This window comes from Lemur catta, chromosome X (genome assembly GCF_020740605.2).
Source record: "Lemur catta isolate mLemCat1 chromosome X, mLemCat1.pri, whole genome shotgun sequence".
In the NCBI taxonomy this organism is placed as follows: domain Eukaryota; kingdom Metazoa; phylum Chordata; class Mammalia; order Primates; family Lemuridae; genus Lemur; species Lemur catta.
In genome coordinates, this window is record NC_059155.1 from 71784154 (window position 1) to 71802464 (window position 18311).

At 45.7% G+C, this 18311-nt stretch overlaps 1 protein-coding gene across 2 annotated transcripts in view; it reads right to left on the minus strand.

The window, feature by feature from the left end:
* Positions 1-3193: 3193 nt before the first annotated feature.
* Positions 3194-18311, minus strand: part of XG (Xg glycoprotein (Xg blood group)) — a 43733-nt gene continuing 28615 nt past the window's right edge. The window contains exons 6-11 of one of the 2 annotated variants that reach the window (XM_045537684.1): positions 16362-16430; positions 14062-14121; positions 11426-11470; positions 10136-10171; positions 8157-8273; positions 3194-4783 (exon numbers count right to left, since the gene is read on the minus strand). In XM_045537684.1, coding sequence (XP_045393640.1) covers positions 4767-4783; positions 8157-8273; positions 10136-10171; positions 11426-11470; positions 14062-14121; positions 16362-16430 — 344 coding nt within the window. In that variant the 3' untranslated portion in view covers positions 3194-4766. The remainder of the gene's footprint in view (positions 4784-8156; positions 8274-10135; positions 10172-11425; positions 11471-14061; positions 14122-16361; positions 16431-18311) is intronic. The other variant, XM_045537685.1, reaches the window with a different exon arrangement.

An 18311-nucleotide genomic window follows, 5' to 3' on the forward strand; every position in this document is an offset into this window, starting at 1 on the left:
TCAAGACAAATGCATCAGGAGAGAGATACCACCTAGGAAATACATCAGAAGGAGTTTGGAAGAAACTGATTGCTGTGATTAAGGTGAATGGGTCTTTAAAATCTCTGGAAGAAAAAGCAACCAAATCTACACTCAAGAGTATAAAAATAACAGATGCACATACAGATTATATGAAATGTCTCCAAAATGAGCATGTTTTACTGCAGTCAGAAAAAAAAAAAGCAAACAGCCAAACAACTTACAAGTCAAATTCCAAAATATCACCAGAAACATAAAGTCATTCATAAATCAACCCTCTCTCGAATATGATAAATGATCACCAAATGTTAAATTTAAAGTTAATCTACCCTGGGGGAAAAAGAAAAAAAACCCTGAAAGAATCTTTCCAATGCAGATGAAAAGATGTACGTGAGGAACTGGAAGCCTACAGAATTCAAGCAAAAATTATTCCAGGAAAATCAGAGGAAACTGTTGAGTTTTAGCAATTATTCTGAGAGAACAAAGCTGGTGATATTTGGGGGCTTGATGAGAAAACGTGGAGACTTGGATAACTTATAAAAATGCCTGCATCAGAAGAAAAACAAATTGGGGAGGAATTTAAAATTAAAAATTTCAAAAAGCCCTGATTTTCAATGTCCCTGATGGTCAAATAAAGGGGCAGGCAGGTACAGAGGCTCTTAGAGAGCTCTGAGGAATTCTGCAGGTAACCAGACTTCCCCTCTTCAAAATTTTAAATTTAAATTTTCTTCAATTTTTTTTTTCTTGTCCATGTAAGGACCACAGGACAAAGATTCCTACATCATACTCACTGGATCTAGGCAGAGCATTTCCTCCCCCAAAGCAAGACAGACTGGCCTTGGGGCACCCCATGTTAGAAGATGATTTTTTGCTAAATAATTAAAGGATCGTACAACTTCAGAAATGGAAGTGGCTCACCATTGGCCCAAGCTTGGTCACATGACTTCACCTAATGCAAGGTCTGCTGGGACATGTAGTTCGGCTGGGAACTACATAAGACACACACAGCACTACTGAAGCTATTAAAACAGGAAGAAGGGCTTCGAACATACAGCCTGCGTCCTCTAGCCCTCCATGTTTTTAGTTAGCTTCTGCTGTTTTGATTTCACGGTCTCGACTTCTGAGCCTGTTCTAAGAAATGACGTATTTATTTCAAAGAGCTTGATTTTATGCACATGAACAGAAAAGCTTATTTTAATTTTTTTCCCAACCTTGATGCAGCCCTTACTGCCTACCAGACACTACTTGGAATGCTTCTCCCACGTTAGCTCATATATCCTCGACACAGCTTGGAGAGGCAGATCTTCTTATGATTTTTTTTTTTTTAAATCAGATAATCATGGCTCAGAGAGGTTGTGCAACATGTCTAAGGTTGCACAGCCTGAAATAGAGACACCAGTATGTGAACCCAGGAATTGAGCATTGGAGGCCAGAATTTAACTATAACGGATCCCTAGGTAACGACTACCTCTATGGGAAAGCTAAATGAATTCCCCATTATTTCAAATTAGGAAAAGACGTGTACACAGCGTGCAGTAATGTATATCGTAGTTCCTAGGGCTACGATAGCAAAGTGTCTCAAACTGAGTTGCCTAAACAACAGAAATTGATTTATCGTTTCACAGTTCTGGGGGCTGAAAGTGCAAAACTGAGGTTTGGGCAGTGGCACGCTCACTCTGAAGGGTCTAGGGAAGGATTTGTCTCAGGTTTAGCTGGTGGCTTTGGGTGGCTCCTTGGCTTGTGGCAGCATCACTCCAGTCCTGCCACGGCATTCTCCCTGTGAGCCCATGTGTCTCCAGTGCCCTCTTCTTGTAAGGACACCAGGCACCTTTGATTAGGAAATCCACCCTACTCCAGTGCGACTCACCCTGATTACCTCGTTCCATTGGCAATGATCCTGCTTCCAAATAAGGTCACATTCTGGAATACTAGGGCTTAAGACTTCAGCGTATGAATTTGAGGGACATAATTCAAAGCATAGCAGTATATTAATAATCTATGTGTGTGTGTGCATGTGCACACGTATGTAGTTTAATCTTCCAATTTTAGGAGTCAAAGGTGAAGTGGCATGACTACAACTGGAGCAACTTGCATATACTGGCTTATCTGTGGGAAAAAAAATTGTTATTTTTAAGTCTGTGTAGGGAACCAGAAATAAAAATACAGCCCACGCACATTTGATATCTCCGTCTTCACCCTTCATGTCCCAATCCAACATGAAGGTGTCTATCCATTGACCACAAGGCACATCCAATTCAAGTTCCCACAAAGAGGAGGTTAAGTGTGACTTTTTACTTATGTCGTTGACACTTGAACAATGCAGGGGTTAGCGGGTCTGACCCCCACGGTCAAAAAATCCACAAACAACTTTTAACTCCCAGCAAATCTTAACTACTAATAGCCTACTGTTGGCAGGAAGCCCGACTGATACTATCAACCGTCCATTAACACGTATTTGGTACGTTCTGTGTGTTACATCCTGTATTCTTACAATCAAGTAAGCTTCAGAAAATGTTATGAAGAAAATCATAAGGAAGGGAAAATATATTGACTCTTCATTACGTGGAAGTGGATCATCGTAAAGGCCTTCATCCTCGTCATCTTCATGTTTAGTAGGCTGAGGAGGAAGAGGAGGGGTTGGTTTTCTGTCTCAGCCGTGGCAGAGGTGAAAGAGAATCCACATAGAAGTGGACCTGCATAGTTCAAATCCACGTTGTTCAGGGTCAAACGTGCATTCAGTGTGACCATTTCCTTCTCCGCAATGCATGGAGATTGCATTTTATCACGGCTTTTCTCATCGTTCCAGCGGGGGAAGGATGCCCTGCAAGTGGCTCCCATGGTCTTCAAAGAGAGGTTCCCCAAGAGATCATATTCAAATATTTTTTTATTTCCTTTTTTTCCATTTTTTACCTCTTACCCCGATAACTGCACAGTATCAAATATTTTTAAGTATATTGAACACTAAACATGCTTTGCTCTTGTCATCCGGGTGAGTTTTATCTCATAATTCTGTAGCTACACTTGTTTTAGACGGTCATTATCTGTCTTGAGTATAGAAAGGGATTTATTGGATATTATGCAAAGCTATGTAGCTTCATGATTTCTGGACCACTTACTACTAGTGCTTCATAAAATTTTATATGTGAAATATAAGACAAATGACACGACAACTGAAACCAGTTTTTTTTACATTTATTTAAATGATTAAAAATAGGATTATGGCAGTTGCAGAAAATGGGATGGATTAGACATTAAAAAATGCTTAGATTCCATCTAGGTATGCCTGTATAGGTACACGTGTGAGTGTGTGTGTACATACAAAAACACACATGCTCTTTAACAAGAACTTACTTAAGCTCAGACTGCAACTGCTATATAGAAAACGGTAATCCGACACTAGGTATCACCACTCCCAGGAAACCTCTTAAAAGAATTGAGAAGTGTCATGGGACAGATGTATTGAAATAGGAAATACAAAACTGTCTTCAAATGGCTTAAATGATAGGTCAATCCATGATATGAGACATGCAATTCTGAGATGTCTAATCTGGATTATTAATTTTAAGGGATTTTTTTTTCCGCTCTTTGAAGCATTTTCTACCTTCAGTTTTTCTCCTTGGAGACCCCAATTCATAACGGTGAGCTCAAAACATGCATATTTAGCATTTCCTCTTATCTCCCTCTGTAGGAGTTCCAGATTGCAATAAAATGTCTTAGTCTTCGGTTAAGATATTTAGGGCAAAGTCTAAAAGTTATATAAACATCAACCTTTACTTAAACCAAAGTATACCAATATGCCCAAACCCTCCTTTTTCCCTCTCCCCAAAATTATTTCTAAAAAAGAGGCAAAAAGCTAATATACTTTTCAGATCTCTAAGGATTTAAGGTTTTCTACTTTGGTGAACAGGAGAAGTATAAACCAAGAAAAACAGTGCCGTTGCCTTGGGAACTGGTACCTAAAGAGCATCAAAGACTAAAAATACTATGACAAAGCTCAACATCTGAAAACCACTATTTCTGTCTCCTCTTCTCCAAAAACATATGATTTCCTAGGAAAAAGTATCCCAAGACTGATTTCCCCTAGATCGGTTTTAACTTTGGTAATTTTGCACTTAAAATTTCAAAAGCCAGCTTTATTTTCTGTGGGCGATAATAATTGTGTGTGCAGACACAGGGAAGCTGAACGGATGAGCCAACTGTGCTGTGGGTGTCGGAACAATTAATTCCCACTTCATTCGCAACGGTGAACGCTCGATCATTTTGGACTTCAATGCTCATTCTTGACATCCCTGAAGAATTTAGCGCAGGGCAAGATTCTTCTGACCATGGCTTCTTCGCAACCTCAAATATCTTCATCTCCCAGAATCTGATAACATCCCCTCCCCCACCGAGATGCCGTGTCTTCCCGCTGCCACCGTGCCTTGTGACATCAACAGGGTTAGATACGAGCGTGTCATTGCCCCACGAGGTAGTTGAAGAGCTCAGGACAGAGGGCTGGAGTTTCTCTGTGCACAGGCATGAATGAACCAACAGAACAGATCAAGCAATCTTTTTACAGCGCGAGATCTGGCCGTCTGATACATGTTTATGACCACACCGCATCCAGGGGATTGGGAATTCTTTGGGAGGCAGCACGCCTACTTCATACAGAAGAGAACATGCATCAGGATGGCAGATTATGCCAAGAATAAATGGGGTTCTTGTCTTGGTTGAGTTTTTCTCAAAGGGATCAAGGGATGTGGATGTCTTCAGACGTTTGCTGGTTCTGAAAGGGAAGGTTAGAAGCAGAAAGTTATAGGTGGGACCAAAAAAAAAAAAAAAAAAAAAAACAACCAAGTATTAAACAACTGTTAAAAATGCCATATCTGGCAGCTAAAAAAGTTGATCTCATAGAAGGAAAGAGTACAGCAGAGGAGAGTAGAGGCTACGAAGGATGAAGTTAACAGAGAAGAGAGAAATTTCTTAAAGGATACAAAATTACAGCTAGATAGGAGGAATAAGGCCTAGTGTCCTACACCACTGTAGGATGACTATAGTTATCAATAATGTTACATAGTTTCAAATAGCATAGAAGGAGGATATCGAATGTTCCCCACACAAAGAAATGATAAATGTTTGAGATGACAGATATGCTAATTACTGTGATCTGATCACTGTATATTACACATATTGCAATAGCACTATGTACTCCATGAAAAGGTATATAATTATTATTCGTTAATATAAAAAATTAAGTTAAATTTAAAAATTTATATTTGGGGAAAAATATTAGTGTTTAAAACATTATTTGTTTTTTATGATTTCCCATTTGTTTAAGTGTTTAGACCATCTTAAATGAATTGAGTAATTCTCTTTTTGGTTAACATGAATATTTGTATGAATCCCTTTTCAATTTTTTATATTTTTATTTTTATTTATTTATTTATTTTTGAGACAGGGTCTTGCTCTATCACTCAGGCTGGAGTGCAGTGGCTTCATCATTGCTCACTGCAACCTTGAACTCCTGAGGGCTCAAGCCTCAGCCTGCCGAGTAGCTGGGACTACAGGTGTGCACCACAACACTTGGCTAATTTTTCTATTTTTTTTAGTAGAGACAGGATCTCACTCTCACTCAGGCTGGTCTCAAACTGCTGGCCTCAAATGATCCTCTGGCCTCGGCCTCTCAAAGTGCTAGGATTACAGGTGTGAACCATCACACCTGGCCCGAACCCCTTTTTTAGATATGGTCTCATTGGTCTTTATAACCGCTAAAGTGGGTGATGCTATTTGCTGCATTTTGCAAAGTAAAAGCAAAGCATGAGGCTCAAATGTCCACTTTAAGTGACAGACATTTGCTGCCATCTATGTAGCTCCTCTGGTTCCGTAACTGTCTCCCAAAAAGGTGGGCAAGCTTCAGCGCTGGGCATACAGTTCCACAGGTCGTGCACTGCACCACATTTCCTGAGATGTAGACAGGGTACCATGCACACCATCCTTTAGGAGAGATATAACATTCCTAACCTCACTTGGGGTTGGGGGCAAACAGCTGGGGTCCCTCAACATGAGCCTGGGACCATAGAGTTGAGTTCACAGGGTCCCTGATCCCCTCTAGACACCAAACCCAACATGGACCTGCCATGCACATATCCCTAGATGGCGTACCAGTTTTACAATCAGCGAGCTCACATGGATCCAGGATGCACACAGAGGTCATTTTCCACCTTGAAGAGGTCCCTCTAAAGGCTGTGTCACCCTGTCTGCATCTGCCTCCCTCTGAGCTCAGGAACTTTAAGAGAAGGGAAGATAAACTCCATGCTTGGAGACACTTGGTGAAGCTCTCACTGAACTATAATGGAGGCAGGATACAGAGTATGTATCAGGGCACAAGCCACAGGGCACAAAAGAGCTTCAAAAAACTACATCGCTGCCGGGCGCGGTGGCTCACGCCTGTAATCCTAGCACTCTGGGAGGCCGAGGCGGGAGGATTGCTTGAGCTCAGGAGTTCAAGACCAGCCTGAGCAAGAGCGAGACCCCATCTCTACTAAAAAAATAGAAAGAAATTAGCTGGACAACTAAAAATATATAGAAAAAAATTAGCCGGGCATGGTAGCGCATGCCTGTAGTCCCAGCTACTCGGGAGGCTGAGGCAGGAGGATCGCTTGAGCCCAGGAGTGTGAGGTTGCTGTGAGCTAGGCTGATGCCACGGCACTCTAGCCTGGGCAACAGAGCGAGACTCTGTCTCAAAAAAAAAAAAAAAAAAAAAAACCCTACATGGCTTTAACAAAAATGTGCCTCCACTTCAGATACACTAGGAGGGCATGATCCACATTTTAGAAACCCCACCTGTTGTGGAAACTCAACCAGCCCCCGTTCCAATAAAAGCTTATTCACACGAACAGGCAGCTGGCCTGCAGGCTGTAACTTGCCAATTTGATTTTCTTTTTTAAATACTGCAATAAAATATTATTAGTCTCAATTCCTGAGTTTGTCGGTGCACCCTTCCCCCCTACCAAGCCACCCTTGCATTTTGTCCTGGGGCACAGCAGTGTCTCTCTCTCTGTCTCTCACTCCATCCATTCCAGCCCTGGCTTAAGGAGTGTTTGCAAACAGCTGCCAAAGATGCCGCTGAAATTAACACGTGGTATCTCTTTCATGGTACCTCATGTTGCCGGGGGATTAAGGCTGTTTTCCAGGAGCTCGGTAACCCCCACCCAACTTTCAGGGTGGGAAAGTTGTATAGACGCAAGTTCACCCCCAAACGATGCTGATTCGTACCACCCATTGGCCAGCAGAGGGAGCCCAAGGGCAGGTTTTAGGATTTTGAGGTCTAACCCCCGTCCTAAAGAAGAGACGACCAGAATAGGCTTCTGTTTCTGGTTTCCTCCAGGGACATAACAGAAGTGTGGGGTGCAGGCCTCCCCCCGCCCCCCGAAAATCCTACACAGATTCTGACATAGGTGGTCTGAGAACCAAACCTCCAGAGACCATTAGATAAAAATGTTGAGTCCCTGTTTCTTCAATGCAAACATCCTCTCCCGGCTTAATATGGGGTCTTGGATCCCGGGTTAGAGAGCATCCTTTTCTCTAACCCAGGATCCAAGACCCCATCTTAAGCCGGGAAGCCACGGTGCACACCTCCCTTTTCTCCCTCGTGCCTGGGTTTAGCCTCTGCATTCAGACAAAGGCTTATCATTTAGTGCATTTGTAGTTTTCTTTAGGACTGAGGACTGAGCAAAAATCTCATGTTCCACCCAGGTATTCTTCCTGACTCAGCTGTGGTTACAATTTCACCAGAAACAAAACAAAGTGGAACCATGCTGGGCTAGCTGAATGCAACCCGCATGCTTACAAATCTTCCAGTCTACGTTAGTAATTTAAGATCCTTGGCAGCCAAACCAAATCTTGCAGGTCAGAGAGAAACAGTTAAAAAATAAGTAACAAGGAAAGCGCTCTTCCTTAAAACTCATGTGTTAGTTTCTCTCAGTCTTCCCTGTGTCCATATTGAAATCCCAATTTAAAAATCATTTCATTATGCAAAGTATCTATATTGGACTTAACCAGAAATAAAATAGCTAGTGGAATACACGAGAAAGTGTTTATTTTTTTTTTAAATCAGGTTTTATAACTAGGGGAAAAAAAGTGATTTGAGCAATACTTGCCATTGGTCCTGAGGCAATTTCTCCTCCTGTTTAACTTGAAGTAGCTGGCAGCTGCCCCCAGCAGGGTCACCACCACCACAGAGACAATGGGTGACACGATTCTGGCTACCATGTTGCCTGTGGGTGTTGAAAGAAAGCAAGCTCATCTGAGAAAATCACAACCAGCAGGAAAACCCGTTTGTTTGAAATAACTTCCCCATCATATCCCCACCCACTCCGTATCCACTGGAAAAAAGGGAAAAAGAGAAGAAAAAAAAAAAAAAAGAAAAAAGAAAAAAAAAACCTTTAGGAAATGATTCTGTTTTCACAAAATATGAAGCTTGTTAACCACATCTTACCTACCCAGGACATCCAAGGCAAGGCTTGAGACAGCAGAGACACTTGACATTTTGTTCGTTTGTTGAATTTGATTGATGTGCACTCTTTTAGATGTGAAACATTTGCCCATCCCCTATCTATCTATCTATCTATCTATCTATATACACATATATTTTTTTTCTCCCAATAAAAAAGTGCCAGGTAGACCTGCTTTCTGAGGCCTGCCCAGGCTTTGGATACAAGCACACACCAGATACAATGTATCATCGAAACTTCCAAGGCAAAATTATTACAAAGCTTTGGGGACCCTGCACAAAGAACCAAGGAGGATCTTGATACAACACAACTTCCAAGAAAAGGAAGAAGAAATGAAATCGTTGTTTCCATTTGCAATATCCGCCCGCCCCCACCATTGCATGCCTTGTATGAGACTGGGTTGAACACCTGGGCCAATACCTGGGGTGGCCGAGGTGGTGGATGTGAGGCTGCATCACAGATGAGGCTGCCGTGTCAGGGGGAAAGGCATCGTCATAGAGCACAAGAATCCGCCCTACGTCTGACAGAGCCGCCTCCCCCTGTCTCTTGGGGGAAATTGCCTTCCATTCTTCCCCTCCCTGTGTCCACACCCTCTGCAGTGTGGCTTGGTGGCATTTCCCATGGAGAGAAGGGTCCACGTCTTCATCCTAAGAATCTAGGCTTCGGCCAACACAAGGCAGCAGAAGTGAAGCTATGTCAGTTCTAAGCCAGGGCACACTTGTCTTCATCCTCTTAGAATCCTGCCCTGGCCTCCTGCAGGGATGTGAAAGCCCACAGGAAGCTGAGCTCATCTGTCCCACCTACGGCCCCGGATGCACGAGAAGACCCAGCCCACATTGCCAATGTGCCCAGCCACACCTGCAGCTGATCCCAGACAAGGAAGCGAGTTCAGAGGCCATCAGAAGGAATGGTTTTAGCCCAAACTGATGACTCACATCATTGGGATTGCAATAAATTATTGTTGTTTCCAGCAACTAAGTTTTAGAATCTTTTGTTATGCAGCCTAGCTGACTGATACATGTCTCTTTCCTCTGTGCCATCCCATACAAACCGATACAAGTGTGATCAATTCTCACTATCAGATTGACCCTCCACTCTGACCTCTTCTGCCTACCTCCCCTGCCTGGACTTTAGCTCAGCTGGCCTGATCATCTCCCTCCCAGATGAACTGTCCTCAAAGCTGGTCTCCCCGAGTCTTAGTGGCCTCAGATCCACTCTTCGCATACGTGTGAATAGGGGCAGGCTGTTTCCTGCGAAGCTTGTATAAAGTACAGACTCCAACCACCTCCTCACCTGGCCAGCCTTGTGTGCTGTCACAGATGGGTGTCATTGTGGTACCTGGAGAGGTCCGAGGACCCCAGCCATGGCTCAAAGCCTCGCTCGGAAAGCTAGGAGGCATCTTCTAGAGAGAAAACCAATCCTTGCCTCCCCTCTCTCTGAACTCCTGTCAAGCCTACCCTGAACGTCCGACATCCTCGTTCAGAAGGTTCGTTACATGCACAGACACTACAACTGCTCCATGGAAGTCGTGAGGTTGGGATCAGACAAGCCTGCACAGCCCCCTGCCCCAGAGAGGTGCACAGCACACGCTTATAAAGGTTGGGGCGGCCGAGTCAGTCAGTTACCTTGGGGGTTGCCGTAAGTGGAATGTTCGTCCCCACCTGCAAGGGGAAAAGCACACATTCGTGAGTTTATTGAGCAGGACTCGTTGGACGCCTTCTATTGCTGGGCATTGCTGAGGGTGAGCACAGCACACCACAATCTGTGTTTTCCCAGCGTTTGCGTTCTCGTTGGGGAGGCAGGAGAGGCAGGCAGCACAGGGAAGGAGCAATGGGCAGGCACCTGCCACGTCTGATGGGCATTGGGGAGTGGGGACCTACGGGGAGGAGGGAGGCAGCTTTCATTTCAGGGTTGGGGATTATACACACATGTGCACATACACACGCAGCACACACGGGCAGACCACCACATGAAGAGGACACATGCATGCACATACCCACACTTACACATGCAACACACACATGCACATGCATGTGCAACTCACAGGCAGACAGGCACATGAGGAACACATGCATGTATAAACCCACATGCACTCACACATATGAAACATGTAAATGCAAATGCAACACATACATTCATACACATGCATACATGTGTACAACAAATACACACATGTGCGTGGACACACATGTGCAATACACACAACACAAGCTCACATGAGCACACGCACATTCACATATAGACATACATGCACATATGCTCCTTCACACACATACATGTGAATACATGCACTATAATACGAATGTGCACACATGCATGCATGCAAAAATGCATCCATGTTTTATGTGCATATTTGCTCACATGCATGTATATACACAGTCCATGTGCACACATGCACATACATGGAAATCCACACACGTGTGTGCCTGCACACGGCTACATGTATACATGCAAGTGCACACATGGGAAACATGCACACACATGCAACACTAGCACAAATGTGCACACATGCATAATCCACATGCACACATACAAACATGTACACACATAAACATATGCATGCACACTAGCACTCCACATATGCACACAATTATGCAAAATCCACACACACGTGCACGCATGCATACATGTATCTACAGACAACACACAGACCTGTGTGTGGACACATGTGCATACACGCATGCACACACACAATAACACCCGTACATGGGCCATAGTTCCTTTCAAGAAATTAAGGCTGCGTGGCATGCAGGTCATTGACGACGGACGAACACACACATGGGGGAGCTAGGCGGTCAGTCGGTTCCCACGCACAGACAATAGCACCAGCTCCCCGACAGCGCCCAGACAGCGTGTTAGGTCCCTGCAGCAGCAGCGCCGTCCCTCACACAACGTGCAAGACACACGTCCTTTACCATAAGTATTGCTGTAGGGAGACTTGGGTCTATAGCCACCTCTTCCTGCAGGACAGAAAGGAGGCCATGAGACACAAGACATCGCCCGGGAGGCCTCCATAACCTCACAGAGGATGGCGGGTCAGCAGCCCTGAAGCAAGACCCCCCTACAGGCTGCAGAGATTCCAACGGGGTGTCCCCATGCCAGGGAAGAAGCACAGGTGCCCTGTGACCCCACAGGGACTGCTGCTGCCTCACGGTGAAGGTGCACCAGGTGCACATCCCCGCGGGGCTGGGAGCCTGGCTTAGACGTGCAAACACATTTCCTCTGAAGTCAGAAAGAAAACCACACCCCGTGTTGGCAGAGAGAGAGAATCCCATGGACACACAAGCCATGAGTGGTGGCTGCAGCCTATAAAAATCAAATGAGAGATCTTTATGTTTCCTTCTATGTCTTAAGAGCAATTTTTAAAGACACATTTGTGATTGAAAAAATGAAACACTTGGTGCTGATTTTGAAGTGGGATCGTTTATGTGGGTATTATTTAAATATGGGGGAATAATTTCATAAAATGACTCTTCTAAGTGGATGGTAGGTATTACGGGCTGAATTGTGTCTGCTCAAATTCATATATTGAAGCCCTGACCCCAGCACGTCAGACTGGGGCTGTGGTTGGAGATGGGTCTTTAAAGAGGTGATTAAGGTAAACTGAGGTCACTAGGGTGGGCCCTGATCCAACAGGTCTGGTGTCCTTATAAGAAGAGGAGATTAGAGGCCGGGCGCAGTGGCTCACGCCTGTAATCCCAGCACTCTGGGAGGCCAAGGTGGGAGGATCACTTGAGGTCAGGAGTTGGAGACCAGCCTGAGCAAGAGTGAGACCCTGTCTCTACTAAAAATAGAAATAATTAGCCGGGCATGGTGGCGCATGCCTGTGGTCCCAGCTACTCAGGAGGCTGAGGCAGGAGGATTGCTTGAGCCCAGGAGGTGGAGGCTGCAGTGAGCTATGATGACACCACTGCACTCTACCCAGGGCAACAGAGGGAGACCCCGTCTCAAAAAAAAAAAAAAAAAAAAGTAAATAAGAAGAGGAAATGAGGATACAGACATGCACAGAGGGACCAGGAGAGGAGAAACCACTTTCAGGAGGGAGGACAGACTTAGGCCCACCCTCCTCTGCCACGTGAGCTCAGCCCTCTGCCCCGGCTGCTCTGCAGGCTGTAGGAATTCGCCAAACATGTTCTGCCACCTTCAGGGAGGAGCCGAGTGACTCACGGGGCCACACCTTGATGCAGCCCGGGGCAGGGGGCTGGGGTCCCAGCTGAGAAAGGAGCAGAATGGTCTTTTCAAAAACCAGACTTGAAAATGAGCGCTGTGCCCCCCAAATCTGGACAATGGCCCCTGAGATGCAGACGAGCTCTGCCGAGCTGCTGTCTGCCCTTGACCCTGAACCTGCCCGTGAGCAGTGATGTTTTGCAGCTGTTTTGCCCCAGGGAGACAACAGCATCTGCCCACTGAGCCTGACATTCCCTCCCTCCCCTTCAGGAAAAGTAGCCCAAACCTAATTTCCTGGGAAAACAGCAGAGTATCTGGGCTTCCTAGAAAACCTCCGAGTGAGTCATTTCCTTCTAACTCATGAATACTGCAAAGAACACAAAAGAACACGCTCCCTGAAGCCTCCTCACCGGGGGAGAATTATCAGAGAATCCTGAGCGGGGTTAAAGTCCCCCCATTGCCAGGCTGCAGGGACATGGGGACATCTCATAGAAACACGCTCCGAGCACAGCTCTTGATGCCGGGTAATGGCTACCTCCCACCCTGACGCCTGTCTGTCCTGCAGGGAGGGACTTCTGGGCAAGGGGCCACCTACAGGGCCACAGATGCCCGTCCCTGAGCACCGAGTTTTGCCTTCTTTTTGCAAAACTGAGCTCGTGACAATGCCCGCGTCAGAGGTGACCAAAACTAACGAGGCCACAGCCGGCAAAAGGACTTCCTGCATCACAAACGCTCCAGACAAACCCTAGTTTGAACCAAAAAGACGGTGACTCAGTTTACAGAAGGTGGTCAAAGCTCTTAGCCAAAGGCAGACGTGACAACCAAGATAACGGTTTACGAGTGACCCACAGCGTGTTTGGCGGCTGGTGTTCTTCTTTTATCCACAGTCTGCTCTCAACGCAAGGGATTCCAGGACGGGAGGATACCTGAGGGTTTCGAGATCCTCTGGTCTCTCTGAGAAGATCTCCACCAAGGGAAGAACCTGTTCGTGGTTCCTGGGCTTTAATTCGGGGCGTAATCGCCAACATACGTTGTTTTCTGGGTGAAGAAAGTGAGCTGAGCTCCCACAGAATTTCCAATGTGTTGCGTGGTCTCCGTTTAGTTAGTCTTGGGGTTCTCTGCTGTTTGTTTCTACCTAAGCAAAGGTGTGTGTGCATGTGTGTGTGTGTGTGTGTGTGTGCGCATGTGTGTGGCTGCACCTGGTCTCTTGGGGACAGACACAGGACGACCCAGCTCGAAGCAGTTCTCAGAAGACCAGACAGCAGCAGAGAGACCAGGCACCAGACACCCCAGGTGCAAGGCAGGAGGTGGACAAGTAGGACCCCTGGAAATGCCACCCCTCCTGCCCGGCCTCCCACCACCACGTGCCCGAATTTGGGGGTACCGTATGAGCTGCCGGAGCTGTCATGACTGGGGTAGCCACCACCACCGTAGCCTCCACCTCCTGTTGGGCAGAGAAGGTGCAGTTGAGGGTTTCCAGCAGGCGTCGGTCTGTCCAGCTCACTGGGACGACAGCAAGTCACCCCCAGGACAGCCCCAAAGAGCAGCCCCCGGGGATGGCCAAGCTGGCCCCATCCCATCTCCCTGTGGGGAAAACTCCCGCTGGGACTGAGCTGTAGCTCGATCCAAATAACTTCCCCTTCACGGAGCAAACATGCACCCGGATAGCTCCACATTAAGGCCCCCACGCTGCTCCCCCAGGCAAACTCAACCGGGACGGGCCAGCCCAGGGCAGAATTTCCCCCGTCGGAAGGACGCACCCGAGCACGTCCTCAATCATACATGTTCTCAGTTTCTCCTCATTAAGAACCAGTTGTTGTTTTTTAATGATCATTATTGTAATAAGCTCTAACACAAAGCTATTTGTTCTTTGCAAGTAAACACTTCAGAAAACATTACTGGACAGGATCTGCTTGTCTGGATCACCCTGCTTTGTGAGGTTTGGGGACACGCCCTGCACCTCGTCTGCAATAAAACTGCAGAACTAAATAGACTCGAACCTCACATGCTTGAAAATAAGGCTGAGCGTGTTACACCGTCCAGCCCAGATGCGTGCATTTGTATCATGTTTCCTGTGCTTTCCTCTGTTTATGAAAGATTCTTTGCAGGCATTCGCCTTCCAACTGGAGAGAAAACTTCCTGTTAAAAGTTTGTTATATACGTCTGTCTGTGTATTTAAAGATATAAAGCTATAGATGTATACACATATACCTAAAGGTATACATACATTTATATATAAAGGGACTTATATGTATACACACACATATACACAAAGAAATACACATACATCTATAAAGGCATAATATACATGTATATATAATGATATATAAACATGTTCAAAGATATATGTGCATACATATATACAAGATAGAAACACGTGTGTGTATATAAGGCATGCATATACGCATTCAAAAATATATACATATATAAAATGTATATATATAAAGGTATATATACATATATAAAGACATTCATATATATGTATAAAGATATATACATATGTGTATGTATAAAAATACACACATACAAAAGTATATACATATATAAATGTATACATGCATGTTTAAAGATATATACATATATAAAGGTAGATAGGTACATGCCTAAAGAAATATATACATATAAAGATATATACCTAAGTATATATAAAGGTATATGTTTACTTACATATACTCATAAAATATATATAAGCATATTTATATATGTATATATAAAAACATATTCATATAAACATAGACATATACACACCATACATAAAAGTCTAATATATATAAAAGCATGTATATACACATATTATACAAAACATAGACACATACATAAAGGCATATATATCTGCATATATAAAAGCAGGAATGGACATTCATAAAGAAATACATAAATGCCTATATACATACACATAAAGTTGCATACATACACATGTAAAGGTATATACATAGGTATATGTATGCTGATATACACACAAAAATAATCTACACATCATATATGAATGTATGTATACACATATATTACAAAGTATATATACACACACACATAAATATAAAGCTATATATAAAGTTTCACACTAGAAAAAAAAATGTTTTTCCTTGGGGCCACAGTGTTTTATTACAACACTAGAATAAAAACTTCGAAAACAAAACAATCCTTTCTAATTTAATGACAATTTGTTATGTCTTATTGTTTTCTGTGCACGAGTTATATGCAGCTTGGAAAATAGTTCACGTGGCTCCCAAGGTAGACACGTGTGAGTTACACATGCCTCAGGAGGCCCCGGGCTCAAAACTACCATGAGTTAAATATAGCTCGCAGGGAAGTTCATGTGTTCTATACACACGCACAGAGATTTCTCAGCATGCATATACAAACACATGTCTACACACAGATTAATGTATACACGCACGCCCACCCATGCACAAGTCTATATAGAAATGACCACGGTTTCACCAAGGAATTCCAAGCTCCGTCTGTTGTCTTTCCAGTTTCCATCCACCACGTAAACCTCGCGGGGTGCACAGGTGCACATGCCCCAAGCTCCACAGATACCACAGTGGAACCCCTCTGTCCTCACCTGCATCCACCACGGCCGGCGTTGCCCCGAGGCTGGGCGTCCCTCCCCCGAGACCGCAGGCCTCTCACCCACCCTCTCCGGGCAAATCCAGGGGTCCCTCCCCAGCAGCCGGGCCCTACCTGCAGGCGGCCTGGGCTTCGGCCGGGGCGGGTAGCGTCCGTCGTCTCGGTCCACGTCGTTGAAGTAACCTGCCGGGCAGAGCATGTAGTCCTGTCACATCCTCCCCAAAGGGCCCCTTCAAGCCCGCGTCCCCGTGGGGGATACTTGGGCAGTTTATGGACAAGAGGATTATGACACCAGCAGGTTTTTCCCGGGGTGCCCATGGGTGCCGGGAACCAAGTCACCGGGGCCCGCAGGGAGCGTGTGCCGGGCTCAGACCACCTGCAGGAGGGTCTCTCGTTGTGGGAGTCTGCGAGTCTTCTGGCGTTATTCCTGCTCAAAGCCCTCCTGGGGGCTGACCCCAAGCTGGGGTAACGCTTATGACATGGTATCCTTGCGCTGCCTGGACGGCTTCCCCTTGAAGTTGCAATGCACCGCCCCTCACTCCTTCCCCAGACTCCCCAGGCGCCCTGGGCTCAGGGCCTTTGAGAGCACCATCCGTGATGGATACTGCATGCGTCCAAGCATCCCTCCCTGCTCAGGGCCTTTGAGAGCACCATCCCTGATGGATACTGCACGCGTCCAAGCGTTCCTCCCTGCTCAGGGCCTTTGAGAGCACCATCCCTGATGGATACTGCACGCGTCCAAGCGTTCCTCCCTACTCAGGGCCTTTGAGAGCACCATCCCTGATGGATACTGCACGCGTCCAAGCGTTCCTCCCTGCTCAGGGCCTTTGAGAGCACCATCCGTGATGGATACTGCATGCGTCCAAGCATCCCTCCCTGCTCAGGGCCTTTGAGAGCACCATCCCTGATGGATACTGCACGCGTCCAAGCGTTCCTCCCTGCTCAGGCCTCCTAACACGTGAGTCCCCCCTGCTTCCTTCCCAAGTACCAAAGATGCCCCTGGGAGAAGGGGTGTCCCGACACCCTCAGAATCCACCCTGCAAGAGCTTTGTCAACAATCTACCAGTGCTGGCTCCCAGCTCCCTTCCTAAATCATCTTTTGCTGCCCTGACAAAGTCCTGGTGGCCACGTTCACGTGCCCCCTGCCTTCCAAGGGGCGTGTGTTTCAGACTGAGCTACTTGGAGCCAAATGACATCCAAGACGACCTCTTTCTCGTGGTTCCTGAGACCCACAATCAAGTCCTAAACTCTTGTCTTTCCTGTTTGGTCCACGCACAAATCATTTTGTCTCTGAACGTCTCTAAGAAATCCAGGGGGACCTCTGTCAGCCTGAGGGTGACAAGCACACCCCGGGGGTTATTAAATGTATAAAAGACAAAAGGCAGGGACTTAATGGAATGCCCAGGTTCTGATCCAGTCCTTGCAAAATAATCTCTGTGCACTGCACAAGCAGTTGGTCCTTCACCACAGACATTAGAATTTTGAGCTGTCACACACAATAAGCGGCATCCAAGCACTTCTGAAGTGGATCTTGCCTTTTAAGAAGTGCCCATCACGGATAAATATTCTCCTCCCGATTCATGGAGACCTATTTCCAACAAGGGGAGACCGATTTCCTGGGATGCGGTGCACATGGGCTTAGCTCTGTTCCTTAGATTCCAAGAATCTAAGTTCTTGTCTCTCGTTTCAGATCTCATGTTCCTTGAGGAGTTACCTGGTCTCTCTCTCCATGGAGTTGAACGAGTGAAACTTCTAGGAAAGTTCCAGACAGGGGAGAAGGAAGGAGCTTAGGAAACTTCACCCCAAAATATGACTCCTTGGTAGAAAGAATATTTTGAATTATAGGACCCTCGAGATCAATGGAGCATGGCAGGGGGCTTACCTCAGTCTGCACCCTAACCCTAACCCTAACCCTAAGCCACACTGACCTGATCAAAAGGTCAAAGGTGACAACTGACTTTCATTCCTCTCCCTGTTATCTCAATATATTGCAGGGGAAGAGCAAGAATGCAACCACACCTGGCCCAATTCCTTTAAAACGTGACACCTGTCTCTCAGGTTAAT